Source organism: Takifugu rubripes, chromosome 13, assembly GCF_901000725.2.
Source record: "Takifugu rubripes chromosome 13, fTakRub1.2, whole genome shotgun sequence".
In the NCBI taxonomy this organism is placed as follows: Eukaryota; Metazoa; Chordata; class Actinopteri; order Tetraodontiformes; family Tetraodontidae; genus Takifugu; species Takifugu rubripes.
Window position 1 is genome coordinate 19076404 of NC_042297.1, and position 18969 is coordinate 19095372.

An 18969-nucleotide genomic window follows, 5' to 3' on the forward strand; every position below is an offset into this window, starting at 1 on the left:
AAATATGATTGAAAAGGCTACATTAATACAGTGAAGTGAAGTTTGCAGGTGTATAATGGATTGTCCTGGGATTCGCTCGCCATCTCATACGCGGATGTCAACAAGAACGCACGCACCCCAGCAGCCTGCGCGGATTCTGATGTGAAATGAAACTGGCGTCCCCGCATCGGCAGCTGGACTCCTGTCCACTCCCCGTCTCCACATGACGAGCCCACTCCCTCCTCTGAAGCTCTAACCAATGAGTTTGTGCGGAGGAAACAAATCCGCCAGCGCGTTATGGAAGACGCCTGAACAAGTGTGTTTAAGAGTGAGCAGCAACGACAGGTAGGAGCGCAGTCCTTCATTTGGTGGCCACCGTAGTTAATTGTTGCGGGAATTGTTTTGTTGGTGCGTTTTTTCCCCCCTTTCTCTGCGTGCGCGCGTTTGCGGAGCCGCTGATTGTCTCGTTGGACGTGCGTAAAAGGCGTAGAAAAAGCGGCCAGTGACGGGCGATGTTCTCAAATGTTCTTTTCGCTGATTCGGACGCGTTACTTGATGCGAGTAGGAGCTCTAACTGGACCCACCGCAACTGGTGTCCGGGTTTCAGCTGACAGATTTGGGGATTTAAGCTGGTGAATTGCTCTAAAGTGTTCCCGAGTGTTTCCCGAAATGGCTTTGATTAAGTTGTCGGATTGGCACGGCCATCCCCACTTCTGTCCACGCACCCCTCCGTCAGAACCTTGGATTTGGGGAGCAGCTCACACCTTACAGATACGTCGATACTCTGGGGTTTGGGCGCGTTTTCAGAGCCACAGATGGCTGCTGATCCACGGGCGCTGTCCTCGCTGAAGCGGGCGCCGCTGCTCGACAACATTCACTTCCTTTCCCATTTGTGTGCTCAAGGACACTTTGGCACAGATGTCATAGGTTAAACCTCAAATTCACGGCAGTTTTGCGCGACCTCCTAGTTCCACTTTCATCAATCATTAAAACGGCATAAATGTTTCCTCCTAAGCTGAATGGAATCTCCTGTTCTATTCGTGGATATCACAATATGCATAATATGCAGAGGCTGATATCAAGTGTGTTTCCATGTTGTAACAGACTGCATGTCATTAATCAGCCTCTTCAGGGACCTGATCCAGCTCCACCCTCATGCCCTGTTTGTCTTTATTAACGAGGTGAGATGATGTTCCTCACAATTGGGAGTAATGCTTAACCAGCTGTAATGACACCTCTGCTCTCGTTGGGGACTCAACGGGCACCTCTCTCCTCTCTCTGACATCTGTTCCAAGCCAAGTCCTGTGAGCGCGCCGCGTCCTCGCTGAGATCCTTCCACCCAGGAGTCGCCAGTCGCCTCGCGCCCCTCTCAGTTTTCCCCCGATCGGACGCTCCCCTCAGCTCGAGCCAGGATGAACGAGATCCAGGAGGCCACCTCGCCTGCGACCAGCCTCAGCGGTCCGGCAGCCTGCGTCTCCAAAGTGGAGCTGCGCGTGTCATGCAAGGCTCTGCTGGACCGAGACACGCTGAATAAGTCCGACCCCTGTGTCATACTCATGGTCCAGACCAACGGACAGTGGACAGAGGTGAGCCCCTCCCTCCAAACCCGTTTCCTTTTTCTATTTGTATCAGTTCTCTCTGGGAGAAAAATGTAAATCTGGTATTTCCACAGTCATTTCATTCATTTCTTTGGCTTCCGCTTGCACGGGTTCAGATCATCCGAACCACTTCACCTGAAACCAGACATCTCCGCCCTACAGAACCACCGGTCTGGCTCCACCCTGGTGATAAATCTCTCACGGTTTGGTGGATTTGCAGCTGTTTTTTTTTTCCTTTTTTTCCCAGGAAATGATCACAGCTCACACAACAGCTGTCTGACTCAGAGCAGAAAATGTCAGATGCGGAATACATTTGCAGAGGAGAACGCGAGCGTTCCTCTCAACTACTCATTAACTCACGCCAGATTGTGAAGCCTGCTGTGTAGGATTCGGCGGGTGCGGCGCCGCGTGCACGAGCGTGTCCCACCGGCGGACGCACGTGGACAAACAGTGGGCTGCAAATGTGACGTGCGGCGAGTTGGCCCTCAGTGGGAAATGGAGGATTTCTTCCCTTGGTCTCGGGCTGACGTGGTGCGTGGGCACAAGGTCTCTCATTTTCCCGTTGATGAATTGATTGAGTTCCTGAGGGGGAGTCGAAATGCGGGCCTTCATTTGTTTGTTAACACAACACGGAATAACGGATTCTGCAGATAAATTTCGCCTGCGAATCCTTCATCCATCAAACGCCGATGTAATATTAAGAACAGTCCATGTCGGGCGCGGTTATAGCTTTTCCTCCCAATCTACGGAGGATGCCTCATGAGATGGCTGACCTGGGTACAGTGCAGCATATGTGAAAGGCTATTTTTGAAATGGATGTGCACACTCACACACACGTACCTGAGGTTACCGCAATACCTGGTATCTTTTCCACTAATCATCACTCCATCCATGTAACATTGGCCTTGTCACATTCATTCATTCATTCATTCATTCATTCATTCATTCATTCATTCATTCATTCATTCATTCATTCATTCATCCATTGATGCAGAAACACTCATTCTTGATAAACTGCCTTTAAACAGCAGCCTTGGGTCAAATGTTGTGTGGTAGCTTCCTAGAAGCTTCTGGCACTGAGCTCCTGGAGCTCTGGTCAATCTGAGGTCTCACACACACTTTTCCTTCATTTCTGCCTCCATATTAGGTTAGCTATAATATCGGGGCGAGATCTTTACGACAGCCACTCCAATTTTTCATCCCAAAATTGTCCTCCGTGACTGGCGAAAATCCTTTTTTTTTTCCTTTCCCACCAGCGTTACTTCTGGTCTTGAGATGTTGTTTCACTATTGAATAATTTCCATCCCGGTGCCATCTGTGTTGGGAATTGGAGCACTTCCAGGTACAGCAGAGCGTCCTGGAGACATGATGCAGCCGTGCTGCTGGACTCGGGTCCCCTTCACTGTCCAGATACCGTCCACAGCTCACGCCTGACTGTGCCGGGCCAGTGGCTCGCCCCCGAGGCTGAGCAGCGGCTCTCTTCATGGTGCCTTTGGACCCATTTTAGCGCGACTGTTGGTACTTTTGCACCTGTTTCCTCACAAGGTCCTTTGCTATTGTTGTGCAGTTCATTTGCACCTTCCCCACCAAAACACTTTCATCTGTGGGAGACAGAATTCATCTCTTTCCTTTGTAGTAGCTCAGTGATGATCAGACGATGGTGGAGACTCACCTGCCTTTGGCTTACTGAGCTATCTATCTATCTATCTATCTATCTATCTATCTATCTATCTATCTATCTATCTATCTATCTATCTATCTATCTATCTATCTATCTATCTATCTATCTATCTATCTATCTATCTATCTATCTATCTATCTATCTATCTATCTATCTATCTATCTATCTATCTATCCATCCATCCATCCATCCATCCATCCATCCATCCATCCATCCATCCATCCATCTATCCATGTTATCCAAATCCTCTGCCAACCTGCTCGGCCTCCATTTGTTACTTACGTGCTCGTTTGAACAGCGGCTCGGCCCACTCACCACGCCGAGGCCCTCTGTCTCTTCCTGGCCCCGCTGACCCGTAACTGCTTTTGAGCCGAGCCTCACGTCGTAATTGTCTCGCGTGAGAACCCAATTTGTGCAGGTAAAAAAAAAACGCAGGGAAGAGAAAAGGGTGGATCACACGGCTTTTTGGGCAAAGTGGATCAGCATGCTGCCACCATAACAAGCCGGTCTGTCCCCGGCGGGGGCTTGTTAAGGTGGAACTGCATAGATAATTTTCTACCTGTTGGACAGAAATTCTAGAAATCATAAATTATTCCTGTCAAGTCGCTCTGGCTCGACACAAGCAACCTAACAGAAGGCGCAACCTACCCTCACTACAGCTCTGGTGAGCTTTTATCCACAAACAGACCCATAAGACTCACTGCAAATCTGTCGATCCAGATGGTGCAAAGAGGAAGGAGGAAGGAGGCAGGAAATGACAAGACAGAGAAGTGGGCATGAATGAGGCTCAGGGAGTCAAACCAGAAAGTTTCTCTTTCCCAAACTCTGCGATGATCGTGTTATTGCTTTTTCTGCTTGGATCTTTGTGAGAGAAACGAGTCAGAGACGAAGAAAAACCCCCGAGTGACACACGTGAATGGAAAAGAGAGGGATGTCAGACGTGGCAGGTGAATCGCTATAGCAACCCAGTAAGGGTTGAACCCAAGTCATCCCCTCGCTCCTCTGATAAAACATTAATATTGTGACATGAACGGCGCCCTCAGGCTGGTCAAAGAAGACGGGGATCAGCCAACACAACTCACTCGTAGCCGCCACAGGCACCATTACAACAGCAGATGAGATCATAACGTCGGGGGGATGGCAGCTCGTTGCGTCACTGCGGGTCAGAAACACAGAATTCATGCTAACGCGTGAGGCCGTTCCTCTGTTCTGGCAAAGAGAGCCGGCGTTCTTCCCTTCTTATGAAGAATTACAGTGCTGTGAGAGGTGGGACGAACAGTCTGTCTTTGTGGAGGCGCTAATCCCCAGACCTGTTCCCTCAGCTAAAATGCTGGTTTTGTTATATGCATCGGATTTTACCGCCAGGAAAAAGACGTTCCGTGAGAGCTTAATTTCTCAACCTCTGAACAGCTGGACTATTAGGCTTTCAAGGGTGTCTAAATGTCACATTATAATTCAATAATGACACCCCAATGTGAAATAAATGAGGTTAAAAGTGTTGGTTTGCTGAACAATAGTGGCCCCTTTAATAAGAACCTGGATGCTGTGTGGTCGTTTTCTCGCGTAGGCAAGTTTATAGGGCTTGTTGTTCTTAAGATATCAGTCGTTTCCGATCTGGTTTTTGTCTCACCAATAAACTGAGAGGCAGGCTTTATGTGGTCATTGTGATTCCCAGTCTGGAGCGGCTCTGCTGGGAATGAACAAATGACATCGGACATCATGCCAGACCCAAAACAGCCCTGTTCATGATGCGCCCGGTCTGTCATCCACACACATTTAACACGAACACGGCATCACGACGCTTTTAGCTGTGAAAGAAAGACGAGTTTAGATTCCGATGCTGTTTCAAGACTCATTTGATTTGCTCTCGTGAGAAGATGGGCAGCGTGTGGATGTTCACCAGGCTAAATCCAACATCATGAGCCGTTGGAAGAGCTCAGCTTTTCTTGTCAGGCTATTAAATAGAGGAGCGCGTGCTTTTCTGTAGGCTGAGATTAAATGTCTGAGTCCACAGAAATTCTCACAAATCACCCCACAATGCAACATTTGCTCTGGTATTTAGATGGACGGCTGCTCCTCTGAAAGCAGCCCGATGTTCCATGGCCGTCGTGTTTAGGTGCGCAAAAGTCTTCTTCTGTGTTTCCTCCCACAGTTGGACAGGACAGAAGTCATAAAGAGCAACTTGCACCCGGTGTTTGCCAAGGTTTTTTCCCTGGACTACTACTTCGAGGAGGTGCAGAAGCTCAGATTCGAAGTCTACGACATCCACGGCACTCACAGCATCGGAACCCGCGACGACGACTTCCTGGGTGGGGTGGAGTGCACCCTCGGACAGGTAGACAGATCTCTGCCCGCCAGTTCAGTAACCACGGTCGGTCACAGAGCTGAAGCCGGCGGCAGCATCCCTCTCTGCCTGCGCCTCGGACTGTTTCCCTCCGTCGGTGATAAATGCGTGTCGCCGCCCTTAATGACTCCCTGCACGCTGCTCTTCCCAGCGAGGAGCTGAAGGCTGACGTTTAACTTGATGTATGCAGATCGTCGCCCAGAAGAAGATGGTGAAGCCCTTGTTGCTGAAGTACGGGAAATATGCCGGCAAGTCCACCATCACGGTAGGCACGGGGTTTTTGTAGCGATGCTCGTTAGCGGTTTATTCCTCCTCTCAGCTACAGTATATTTATATATGCGCCCATTCGAGGCTCCTCAGGGACGTCTTCCACACACAGAATTGAGTGAAGCCATAAGAAAAGGCGGTCTGTGCGTGTGGGGTCCTGCATCCGATGTGAAATAGAAGATCTCAGTGCCCTTCGCTGGGTTTAGCTCTGGGCCATCTGGGGTCTGGACCCCGGACCCCCGATAACACGGGCGGACAAACTCATCCAATTTTAAATCTTATTCTTTTTATCTTTTGCCAGATTTGCGCTGAATCTCAATCAGAGCCAGCAGCAATGATCTTTTGAATGTCATTGGGATAACTGAAATCCCACTGGGGAGTTCCATCCAGGCAAATACACAGCTCACTGCACTCCAATAATGTCCCAGCCTTTCCAGAGCCCATTTCTTTCTTATTTATTGTATTTGCAATATTGGTGTCATTTCCTTCTGGTGTGCTCCCGGTGCCCTCAGGAATGTGATGTATATGTTCATATGTATGGGGAAAGAGAACCGGGAACTTATGGTTTTGGCTGCAGAAATACCGAACGATCTTACCCAGAACACTTTGCCCACATGAATTTTTATTCATGTTCAACCTTCACAGATGATTCGAGCACAAGAGATGTGAAATGTTGCACAAAAGCAAATAAAAACATACATAAATTACAAAACGCCCACTTTCATTCAGCCCAGTTCACATTTTAACAAGTTAGCTGGGAGCAGTCGACCTATTACATATTTACGTAATACCTGAATGGCAGCAGTTGCTTAGTTCATTCCCTGGCAACCACCCAGAAGATGGGTACAAGGTGTGGATTTTCTTATTGCAATCCCTGCACTCACCACTAGATGCCAACAAATCTAACATACTGCGCCTTAACTGAATGAGGAATTTACTTTCAAACGGGTGACGTCACTGCCCAGCTTGAATGACAAAGAGTCCAAAGGTCCAGAGGTCCAAAGGTGGCAGCCTTTCTCCCTCAAGGATTTCCCTCCAGATGTAGCACAGTTTGACGGTTTTAGAGCCAGGCTACACGTCGACTCGGGGTCAGAACATGGCGGCTTCCAAACCTCAGATGGACAGAAAGAGCGACGCAGTGTAAACCAATCAGAGGAGAACCTGTCAGGAGGGGCTGCCTGATGAAGCCCGGGCCTCCTAATTTGCCCATCATATCTGTCAGGTCTTGTCAAACCCTCCACGCTGCGTAGCTGCAGTGAAGACCTGTCAGCTCCACACAGAGCTGCTCAGACGGGTCGGCCAGACGCAGAAGCTGGCGTTCACTTCTTAAAAACACCCAGAACATATTCGGGTGTTAAACGTCCTTTTACTGGAATAATGTGGCGGATCCTGCTGAATAATCATGTTTCTCTTTTCAGGTGCATGCCGAGGAGATATCTGGCAACAACGGCTATGTGGAGCTCTCCTTCTGCGCCAAGAAGCTGGATGATAAGGTGAGAGAAAGAGGCTGGGTTCACATTTCATTAGCGATGGTTCAGCAGCGTTAGCGAGGTGATGATGATGATGATGATGATGATGATGATGCTGGTGACGACGGTGATGGTGATACTGCAGCCTCAGCAGGAGCCGCGCCGATGTTCATTTTCATACATAACTAGATATCTTTATAATGACACGCAGCTCTATTATGGCGGGAAGATAAAATCACTTTAAGGCTTTATTACACAGCCCCCCCACACTCCCCCCCCCCCCCCACTCACATCTCACACTTGCAATCTGAAGAAGGAGCTTTTCAATCAAAAAGGCAGCAGGGGCTCACATTCACTCACAGCTCAACTCGTCTGAACTCGCAGGAGAAAGATGCAGATTCTGGGTTTTTTTTGTAACAGTTGCCGTTTCTGAAGGCGCCTTTTAGCTAAACATGAACGTCGCATTTAATGCCAGGACTTGAGCCTCGGAAGGTTGAAATTCCCTTACCAGTTTGGAGCTGTTACTCATTGGCCGGTGCGTCCCGGCTGTGTGCTGGAGGTGTTAGGAAGTATTTTACTCACGCTGAATATGAAGATCCTCCAGGATCTGCGTGAAAGTCAAGAAGCATCCCATGTGTGAGGCGCTCAACAGGAAGGAAGCGCCTCGGTTTCCTCCTCTACCCTCATTGGCCCGTGAGGAGAAATCCGTCCAGTTGAGGGTGAATGTTTGGCTGCGTTTGTTTGAATTCTTGTGGAGAATCCGTTGATTTTTTTTTGATTTGATGCTGCAAATCAGTGGTGACGGATCACGCGAGACAGGCGGTGGCTCCTAAATGGACGCCTGATGAAGAGTGATGAAACAATCATTTTCTAATCAGTTGCATGTCATCTGGATCTCTTAATTTGGCTGCCGGTGGCGACCCGGCGCCGCATCGATCCCGGAGAATCGGCCATTAACGCGAACACGTCACGGCGCGCCGTCGTTGCTCGGCATTAATATCGCTGCGATTGCTGCCCGTGATTGAATTTCAACATTTGCGTGTGGCCGGTCCACACTGCTAGTGGTTGCCATGACAACAAAGCAAGGACAGCACGGCTTGGTTTCGCTCTTGTGTCCCCACGATGGACACCCACCACCCCCCACCCCTCAAGATGTATCTAATGTGGCGAGAATATGACAGTCGTTTGTCTCATTCTGTGCGTAGCCTCTGACCTACCCCCCACCACACACACACACACACACACACACACACACACACACACACAGAGTTGTCCGTTTCCTTTTTTTGATGAGTCTATCGACCTAAATCATCCCCACTCTGCTCTCAGAGGCAGGTAGTCGAGGCTCAGGGGAGGATTTAAGGTTGTTAAAAAAACCACCATGTAAACCTTTCAGAATCTTCGTTCTATCTGTTGATGTAAAACTCATGGAATAAAACAAGGATTTGGTGCAGGAGATTAAACGCATTTCCCGCAATCTCAGCTCACCCCCGCCACGCTGTGCTGTGCATTCTGTACCTGCTCCTCCCTGACCTTTATTCACAGAGACAATTGCCCTTTTTGCAATATGAGTCAACAAAACACCCCAGCAGCCAGTCGAGACGCATTACATATAGAATATAGAATATTTTGTTTTTTTCCCCTGTAATCGTACCTACAGAAAGGGCACAACAGGGTAACTATAACAGAAATATTTACTTCAGCCTTCAGTCAAATTTTCCTCCGGTTTAAGTTGTTCTTATTTGTTAATAAGGTTTGGTAATAGAACATTTCCGCTGTTGTCTCAGACCAGAGGAGCCTCATTAGTCTGCCTGTCTAACTGCTCCTGGACCATCCAATCACGCTGTTCTCTCCGCAGGACCTCTTCAGCAAGTCAGATCCTTTTTTAGAGATTTACCGCATCAACGACGACGACACCGAACAGCTTGTGCACAGAACCGAGGTGCGTTCGGAGCCCGTCCTCACGTACGACGACAGATGCTTGTGTCGGCCCGCCTCCTAACGTGTGTGTGTGTGTGTGTACTCCACTCCAACAGGTGATTAAAAACAACCTGAATCCTGTGTGGGAGCCGTTCAAAGTCTCCCTCATATCCTTGTGCAGCTGCGACGACGAGCGCAAGCTCAAGGTAACGGAACCCTAGCGACTGTGAGCGGGGATGCATCCCAGATGCAGAACTTTTGAAAAAAGGGGCGCGATATTTGCACGCCCACTCAAAAATAGCGCATGAATTTTGTGACCCCGGAGAACGACGGTGACGAGCTGTGTCTGTGCGTCGCAGTGCCTCGTGTGGGACTACGACTCCAGGGGGAAGCACGACTTCATCGGCGAGTTCTACACAACGTTCAGGGAATTGCAGAAAATCTCCAGTGGGAATAAGGTCAGTGGACGAAGAGGCGGCGCGCCGATCCCGCCGCCGACCTGGTGGCGCGCCGATAACGTCCTGTGGCTCAAGTCGCCGTGCTTCTTTGTTCAAGGTGACGTGGGACTGCGTGAACCCCAAGTACAAACAGAAGAAGAGAAACTATAAGAATTCTGGAGTTGTCATCCTCAGTGAACTCAAGGTGGGAACCCGGAGGCAGAAACGCTGCATGTCTGTCGGAGTCGTCTGTGGATATTTGTTATTTTTAGCTGCCGTGCCAGAATATTTAACCTCTGCTGTCAGCAGATTTGTTGAGTAGATCCTATTTTAATTGCCAACGCCTCTGAGCACTTAAGGGTTTGCTTTTGACAAATCTTCTCATTCCCTCTGTCCCCTGCAGCTCCACAGAGTGTACTCCTTCTTAGATTACATCATGGGAGGATGCCAGATTCACTTTACGGTAATTTGAGCGGCCTGTGTTTAGCCACGCTTCAGTGCAATTAAGTTTTTTAGCTGCAACGAGTGGCCCTGATTTCTGTGAATGAAGCCGCTGCCAAGTCCCCTGCCCGTTAGCGCTACGCGCGGCAAGCGGCTGAAATACGAACAGGCTTCCAGATAAACAGATGTTGGCGCGGCTTCTCTGAAGTAAAGCGTGAAGCCTCTGTGCCTTCCGTGTTTCTCCACTCGAGCCCTCATCACCTGGTCTGGCGGCTGGAAGACGGAAGCAGTAAATCGGAGTAACGAGGACCCCTCCAGTAGCTTAGATTAGATTAGATTAGATTCAACTTTATTGTCATTACACATGTCACAAGTACAAGGCAACGAAATGCAGTTAGCATCTAACCAGAAGTGCTTAAGTAGCGAATAAAACTGTGATGGGTATATACAATATATACACACAATGATATATATTTATGATATCAATCTATATGTTTGTATTTACAGAGTTCAGATATGTAAAGGGTATATAAAAGTCTTTGCAACCAAGATAAATATATATATATATATATAGCTGCTGCTCTTCCTTCCTAAAGTAGCTTGTGTTATAGCGTACGAGAGCCATGTGGGTGTCAAATCACCGATTCCCACCTTAGATCAGGTACGAGCAGCAGACACGGCACTTCCAGATTGTTTATCTTGCACCTGTAATACTCTCAGGTCGCCATCGACTTCACGGCGTCCAATGGCGACCCGAGGAACAGCTGTTCTCTGCACTACATCAACCCCTATCAGCCCAATGAGTACCTGAAGGCCTTGATAGCCGTGGGGGAGATCTGCCAAGACTACGACAGGTTTGGAGGTTCTTTTTCTTTGTTTGTTTGTTTGTAGGTCAAGTGTGTTTCGTGGGTACAAAACTCATCTCTCCCAGGGAAAAATGACGCCACAAGGGGCTTCTTACTGCCAAAATGTGCCGCTCCGCCCGGACCACAGCAAAAGGATTGTAATGGAAATTCTGGAGCACTGCAGGTTATTTCGCTTCTGCAGCAGCTGGAGTTGCTATGGAAATCGGCTGTGTGTGGAGTTTCCCCAGTAGTCACGCTATGTTTTCAAACTTGGTGTGACACCAGCTCACATCATGTTCGTCTTCGTGGGCCAGTTTTAATCAGCGCTGAACTCGTGGTTAAGCAGAAGCCGCCACGCTCAGTAAAATTAGAGCAGACGAAATTGGCTGCCGCTATCAAATATGCATGAGGATAATCTAGAGCTAGATGTCAGTCAAGGACGCTGACCCGAAACTGACTCCTGGTCCAAGCATTTCTGGATGTCCAGGATCCCGCAGCCACTCAGAAAAAAGACATTTCTGTCATCAATCAACAGTTTGGTCCCGTCATCGCTTTGGATGCTGAAACCAAGCAAATGAATCACCAGTTTCTTCTCTTCAAACACAACTGAGTGATGACCTTCCGACACTGACAGCGGCATGAATGAGTGAGTGGCCTCGTGCGCGGGGTTTTCGCAATAAATCCGAGACCGCCAAGCGTTTCTATAAATTGACCACAGGCCTTTAAGATGCAGCCGGGAGGACTCAGAGGCCTTCCCTCCACATTAATATTTTACAGTTAACAAAAGCGTTGTTGTTTACCAATGTTTGCTTTCATTCTCACCCTAAATTCTTAACAAACTCGAGAAATATTTCCTGCCTGGTAGGATGTAAATTCCGGCTTGAATTCAACCCTTGAGGACTGGATTTGACCTCCTCTGATGGACTTGCCCGTCCTTAATCCAAACTATTAATCCAAACTATTACACACACACACATTCTTGGACTTCTATCTTTATAAAGACCAAGACCAGGCATGAGGCATTATCCAGCTCCTTACCTCTACTGTAACCGTCCCAGCTAACCCTCGAACCCTGTTCCTAATCTAAACCCAACTCTGACCTCGACCTCAGAGCCTCGTCTTTACCCTCAAACGGTCCTTTGAGGTTGCCAGGCCCAGCCAAAATGTCCTAGCTTCCAAAATGTGTCCTCACTTTGCAAGTCGAATGTAGATTTGGGTACTCAGTATGTACAAGACACACACACACACACACACACACACAAACCCCTCGCTGTGCATGTGACTGTGTTGCGAATAAAGGCCTCCACTGTTTGGTCTTCTTCATGGCCTCAGAGGAGGCTGCATATGTTTTTTTAATGTGGATAACTCAATGACACTTTCTTCTGCATATCTGCTGCAGCCACTGGTCCTCCTGGGGTTCTCCCATATGGCCGGAGGGATAACAGCATGGTGTAGAATCTCATATAGAACCAGAGGACGTGCAAGATGGATCCTATTTAAGATGTCATTAAAAAGAGCAGTTGTATATTTTATACAGAAGGTGAAGGTGGTGGTTTGAGCTGAACATTTCACTCTTTAACACTGATAATCTCAACCACATCAACTCAACCTGCGGCCGCGGGGAGCATTGTAGCTTTGCAGGTAGCGTCTGATTAATGGGAAAATATTCCAAGTATATGTTTGAGAGGGGGAAAAAAATACTCACATATGTCGAAAGTAAGCCAGAGGAGGATTAACACTCTGACTCCTGATTTATGCAGATCCTCCTATTGAATATCAGGGGAGCACTATCAGGCTAATTATAGCCTCCAAGCGATAGTATTGAAGACACTGAAATCCTGCCGCATTAAAAGCAGGGACCGTGGCGCGTTGTCGTTGCGCGCGTTAGCATGTGCAACGTACCTGGGAATGTGCTTCTGGTCATGCAGCTACAGAGCGTGTAGGCAGGCCCTGCCTCTCAAGTCAGAGTTGTTATTGAGGTGTAAAATGTGGGCACGCAACCCTTTTAGCCTTTAGTGAATATTGGTGATGTGGGATTTTAGAGTCCTTGCAGAGGAGTGCATTATGGAGCTGGAGTGATTAGCTTCAGTCTGTGTGGGCAGAGGCTCGTTTATCTCGCTGAGAGGACGGTCAAGCTGGGTTCTCTTTCTTTACAGACAAAAAGTAAAGGAACCAGGATCAGTGTGTAGCCCACAGGAGAGCTGTGGTCTTTTAGGGAGCAGCAGTATGGGGCAATCATGCAGATGTGCTGGATGTGAACAGATAAAAATCTCATCACTGCATCAGAAATGATTCTTTAGCACTAAAATCCTTTTTTTTCTGAGGTGCTAATCGATGGAGGAGAGGTCAGGAACGTCAGGTTCATCTCTGACAGATACACCTCCATTACTTCTGCTCCAGTTTACACGTGTTCGTGTTTCCCGCTGTGCTGCAGGGGCTGCTGTTTCTCTGTGTGCATCATTGATTTTCCGGCTGAAACCCGTGCAGATGCGCGGTAAACGAATTAGGATTTCACGGTAAAAGAACGGCGTCACGAGAATTCTGCGAAGAGCGTTTTACACTTTGTTTTACATTAAAAAAAAAAAGAAAGTTCCTTCTTGTTTTACACCCACCACAGGTAATTACTCACCTCCTCGGAGCCAGTGGACAAAGAACCCTGCAGCCCCCGTGAGAACGTGGCCGCCGCTAAAATCAGCATCAAAAGAAATGAATGTGTTTTAAATGTTCCCCCGAATCTGTTGCGCTGCAGGTGCTTTTTCAGATTACTGAGCTGGAGAATCTGAGGTTTGCCGGTCATGAAGGGAAGCAGACTAAATGTTCAGATAAAGGGGGAGGGGCATCTGCTTCAGCTCTGCAGCTTCTACTAATTAGCGTCTTATCTGTTGTCCTGATGTGGGATATGCAAAACGAGGAAAACCTGATGCTCTCAAAAGATGAGGATTGTCTGGCATGAAGAACCAGCCAGAAAATGTTTTGGTCCACATCTGGAGAGGAGCTGACAAATCGGGTCTCGTCCTGTCATTCTCGTCATGCTGCCACGACGTTTTATCTTTCTGCCCCCCCCCCCCCCCCCCCCCGGGAACTTAAAAAAAAAAAGTAATGTCTGTTTATTTGCCAGCGAGATCAAATGTGCAGCCCGTCAGGACTGGCAGCACCTCTTTCAGCAGGTGTGCAAACGCTGGCAGTGGGATTGATTTTAAATTGTAATTTGAGCTTTTAACATTTATGATATGCAGGGGAGGGGGAGGGGGGGTGGTGCCCTTGGAAATGTGAACAGATGGATAAACCAGCGAGGCATTCTCTTTACCTCGCTCTCAAAAAGGACTATTAATAAGCAGCAAACACAAATGTGACTAATTGATTTGTTTGTTTGTTTCAGCGACAAAAGATTTTCAGCTTTGGGGTTTGGAGCCAGAATTCCTCCAAATTATGAGGTAAGGATCTGCGACTCACTCCACAAACAATCTCAGCCCCGTCGTCCACGGCTGCGCCTTCTCGGAGATTTACGCTGCACGAGCCCGTGTTGTCTGGAGGCTCAATTTATTTCCCATCTCTGACTCATTACTGAGTCTGTTCACAAGTTCCTGGTCTTAAAACATCGAAATGACTGTGGTCCAAAAACGTGACGCAGAGTCGTGTCACTGCTGCGTTCATGCACTAATTCACGGCTACATCCATCAAGCCCTCAGGAGGGGGTATGCAAGTACTCATGCATACAGCGCACACACACACACACACACACACGACACATCTGATCAGGCTATATACATGATATCTGTCATATGGGTAGCTGCTATCATACATATCAAGATCGGGTTCATGTGTTCATCCATGTTGGGCTGCTGGAGGTCCTAACCACTTCATCTCCCCCTCCCCCGCCTGCAGGTTTCTCATGACTTTGCCATAAATTTCAATCCAGAGGACGATGAATGTGAAGGTGAGGAGCAGCCTGTGGATTTCAATGGGTGTGTGTGCGTGCGGGTGTGTGTGTTTGACCAATGTTGTCAGGCGGTTGACGGACAGCTGTTTCCCTGCCGTTGTTCTCTTGCTCCCCCTCTTCTGATCAGAGATCCAAGGAGTGGTGGAGGCCTACCAGAACTGCCTTCCTAAGATCCAGCTGTACGGCCCGACCAACGTCTCTCCCATCATTACCAGGATAGCTAAACTGGCAGCAGGTGATGGCAACATCAAGGATGCCTCCGTGAGTGTCCCTTTAGATCTGAGGCGTACGCATCTACCCGGTTTATTTGCTGTCTGTACTTCCTGGTTCTGGTTGACGGGTGAGCCGCAGTAAATCAACGCTGACGCCTCCTCTCCTGCTCCAGCGGTACCACATCCTGCTCATCCTCACCGACGGCGTGGTGACGGACATGGCGGACACGCGCGAGGCCATCGTCCGAGCCTCCTACCAGCCCCTCTCCATCATCATCGTGGGAGTGGGCAACGCCGACTTCACAGACATGCAGATTCTGGACGGGGACGACGGAGTCCTGCGCTCGCCAAAGGGCGAACCGGTCCTCCGGGACATCGTGCAGTTCGTGCCATTCAGAGACTTCAAAACGGTCAGTTTCTTTCGCCGTCGCCCTTCACGCCGTCACCTTCGGCTATCTCCTCGGACACGTTTGCTACGGGCACGCGCGTTCGTTTAAAAAGAGCAAACAGGACGTTCGCTGGCTTTACCAGGGCTGCAGATGGGCACCGTGATCTGGAGGAGGACCAGATCATCAGCGACAGTTCGGCCTGTCTGCTGCGCGTTCCAAGGAAGAAACGTGTTCTAGCATTCAGTCACTGCTTGTTCGTCTCCAACAAACACGACGGGACGTTCGTCCCCACGTGATTTAATCACCATTAATTGCATTTAATGGGAGACAGAGTGATACATTTGTGGAAGTGCGGGAAGCTAATTTCCCTTACTGATCCAAGTGCACGGTTTACTGGGAAAAATCAAACTTGTTTAAGAATCTCTGACCGCGAAGTAATGACACAGAGTTCCGGGGCAATTTGGCTCCAGCCTTAAACTGTTTTCAATTGCGCATTTCGACACTGGTGGAGTTTTTACTGGTAAATTGTGTTTCTTTTTTCCCTCCCGTGCGTACTGAAGAGCAGAACGCTGCATTTAAACACTGACTCAGTTCCAGGCCGCTCGTGGACCCGAAGAAGATGAGTCACGAGCTCTATCTTTACTGGAGCATGATCTCAAACAGAGATGGATCCTCCGACACTGGGCCAGATTCACCAATATGTTCTTAAGAATCTTCTTAGATATAAGTTGTTATTAAGAAGTTTTTTAAGAAAACCCTACGTCGGATTCATCAACGCGTTCGTAAACCCCAGAATTGTTCGCAGCTGTGTTCTTAGATTGATGAATGCCATCTGTTCGTAAGTTGAAAGCGTGTGCCAGGTGAGTCTAATTAACATACGATTAGCATAAGTCACCGCCCACTAATGCCCATAAAAGGAACTGCAGCAGGACCCTGTAGACAGAGCAAAAAGCAGCCAAATGCCCAAAGCGAAATGCCCAAAGCTTGCCTCTCCACGCCTGATTTCTGACGCCGTGTTGAACAATCAAGAAAGGATGGCTAACACGCTTGATAAAATTGCCTCAACCCTGATGACTATAGCCAACACGCTTAAAGAAATCAACGAGAATGTAAAAAAAAGAAGAATGTAAAAAAAATAAACGTGTAAAAGCTGTGCTCGGATTGTGACAATAATGCATTTTATTCACAAACGGGCAATTAATCGCGCTCGAACGTGAACCGCGTGCCTGCAGTCTGGCCCCATCATTGCGTCAGGACGCACATCCTCACGGGGTTGTGGCTCTGTGTCCAAACACATCCAGCGCCCCTTTAACATGCCGATGGTGCGTTCAATGGTGGAGCGACTGCGCGCATGCATCTGATTGAATAAAACTCCTGTGGAGTCTGAGGGTTTGTCAGTGGTGTCAACAACCAGGGAGCCAGGGCATATCCTCGATCCCCTAATAAAATAAATCAAGATAAAATCAAATAAAAAGACAGTTTTGGCATGGTTTCCAATTTGGTTGATTAATGTTAAGTCATTGGCACATTTACGTAATTTTAAAATTCTCCGTAAATCACCAAAAATAGGAAATAAACAAATAAATAAATAAATATGACAGAATCATCATTGTAATATTGAATTTTATTGAACTGCACAAGAGAAGAAAACACAACCATGCCAACATGTCGGCACTGAAATGTGCGCAAGAGTACTCCTGAGTGTTCGTAGGATTTGTTCTTACCTACGAATAAATCCAGGATAAGAAGAAATTGGTGAATGCCACAATCTTCGTAAACTGTTCGTAAGTGGGACTTAAGAACAAATTTGTTCGTAAGAACGCTTCGTGAATCTGGCCCACTGTTTGCAGCATCTCACAGTTGAATATTTAAATGCAATTTCTTGAGCTTTTGCCTTTTAAAAAAGACACAAACGTCCTTTTTTTACTTGCAGGCTTCACCTGCAGCCCTGGCCAAATGTGTTCTGGCGGAGGTGCCTAAGCAAGTGGTAGAGTACTACAGCCATAAGGCCATCGCCCCCATGTGTCCGCTGAGGGACTTAAGGACCCCCATCCTCAGCCCCGTTGCCACCACCCCGACAGAATAACCGCCGGCGCTGTTTGTGGGACCAGCCCTTCGACCAGTAAAGCGGACTGGAGGACGGGAAAGGACGCATGCTTTGGGACGATTGAGAAGGACAAAAGAGTAAATCTTTCTAAATGTGTTGTTAATCAGTTATTTCACTCCACACCGCTATCAAATGTTTACAAAGGGACAGTGGCTGTATTTTTGTTGATTTATTTGTTCCTCTGCTAATCCGGCATCTCTCCCTGGCTGTGCAAATTGACAGCTCTCTCAGCACCAGGAGTCTTAGAGGACTGTTTGTCTCCCCTGATTTTTATGCATGCAGGCCAGTTCTTCGTTTTTTTCCATCGATTGGATGCTCGCTTATTTTTCCCTCCGTGGCTATGAAATCCAGCGCCTTTTATGTCGCCGTTCTGTCATACATTCAGGCAATTTTGAAGATGTGCTGTAGAATATGCTGTATATGTTGCAATTATAGCAGAGAGATGGCGGGAAGCAGGGATGCGGCACTCCGATCTGTTATTACCATCACTCACTGGAGTGTGCGGAGCTGTCGGATCGGCCAATCGCGACCCCGATTAGGAAGAAATGGAGGTTAAGAGAAGACGATAGAACGATGGGAATAATTCGAGTTAACTGGCATTATGATGATCTACCAGTGAAATGTAAATTCTTCTCCTGAGATGTTGATAAAAATAAACAGCATAAACAGTGATCACTGTCGGCCTTGTCTAACACACACAGCATCGTAGCCTACGATGCTAACACCTTTAGCCGTTTACTAGCTTAGCATATGCAGGAATGTGGTTTCTCTAACCATCAAAGTGGCTGTATTTCATTTCCAGTATCAAAGAAGTAGCAATTTTTCCATTTCCATAATGTGTAAGACGTGATGTATGAACATACATGATGAAAGGGAGCAGAAGGTCGAAGCAGAAGCTTGATAAAGTGGCAGATTCAACATTTATTCATATTCAACACTTATTAAAATAAAATAAGTAAAATTCCTCAGTGGCATTCATCAGAAAAACAAGTGCTGCAGCAGCAGAGTAAATGGTCATTTTTCTATAAAAGCCTCAGCCTTCACCCTCGCCGCCTCTGATGGCGCCGTCATGGCGAAAAGACTCTCCACCTGCAGCCTTATGGCAAACGCGGATGAAACACGCCTGAGACGTGGTGGTCACCATCACGTGCGCTGGCAACAATGAGCAGAATGTTTTTCTTTACTACTAACAGCCTCTTTCTTTTGAAACTAAATGAAGCGCATGCAAACACTAAAATTAGCATCCGTGTGCTCGCTCTTAATGAAGCACAAAATAGAGCCCCCGCCCCCACGCAACACAAACAAACAAACAAACAAACAAAGGCGATATTCGCTTGATT

At 47.8% G+C, this 18969-nt stretch overlaps 1 protein-coding gene across 4 annotated transcripts; it reads left to right on the forward strand.

Moving 5' to 3' along the window:
* Positions 1-93: 93 nt before the first annotated feature.
* Positions 94-18298, forward strand: cpne7 (copine VII). 4 transcript variants are annotated; one of them, XM_029846599.1, is made up of 17 exons: positions 94-324; positions 1084-1160; positions 1275-1565; positions 5411-5593; positions 5793-5867; positions 7288-7362; positions 9197-9280; positions 9375-9464; positions 9618-9716; positions 9814-9900; positions 10099-10158; positions 10857-10990; positions 14361-14415; positions 14867-14918; positions 15049-15182; positions 15307-15543; positions 17456-18298. In XM_029846599.1, the coding sequence occupies exons 3-17, from the start codon at positions 1392-1394 to the stop codon at positions 17606-17608; spliced, it is 1692 nt and encodes a 563-aa protein (XP_029702459.1). In that variant the 5' UTR covers positions 94-324; positions 1084-1160; positions 1275-1391; the 3' UTR covers positions 17609-18298. The 4 variants fall into 4 exon arrangements, with proteins under 4 accessions (XP_029702459.1, XP_029702460.1, XP_003970072.1 ...); XM_029846600.1 differs by having other exon boundaries at positions 1103-1160; XM_029846601.1 differs by lacking the exon at positions 94-324 and adding an exon at positions 328-387 and having other exon boundaries at positions 1103-1160.
* Positions 18299-18969: the final 671 nt, after the last annotated feature.

Bases quoted from the DNA above. Each gene is read 5' to 3' on its own strand.
- cpne7 (XM_029846599.1), top strand. From the start codon at position 1,392: ATGAACGAGATCCAGGAGGCCACCTCGCCTGCGACCAGCCTCAGCGGT. The intron at 9,717-9,813 runs GTCAGTGGACGA...TCTTTGTTCAAG, and splicing joins AAATCTCCAGTGGGAATAAG to GTGACGTGGGACTGCGTGAA. The intron at 14,919-15,048 runs GTGAGGAGCAGC...TCTTCTGATCAG, and splicing joins AGAGGACGATGAATGTGAAG to AGATCCAAGGAGTGGTGGAG.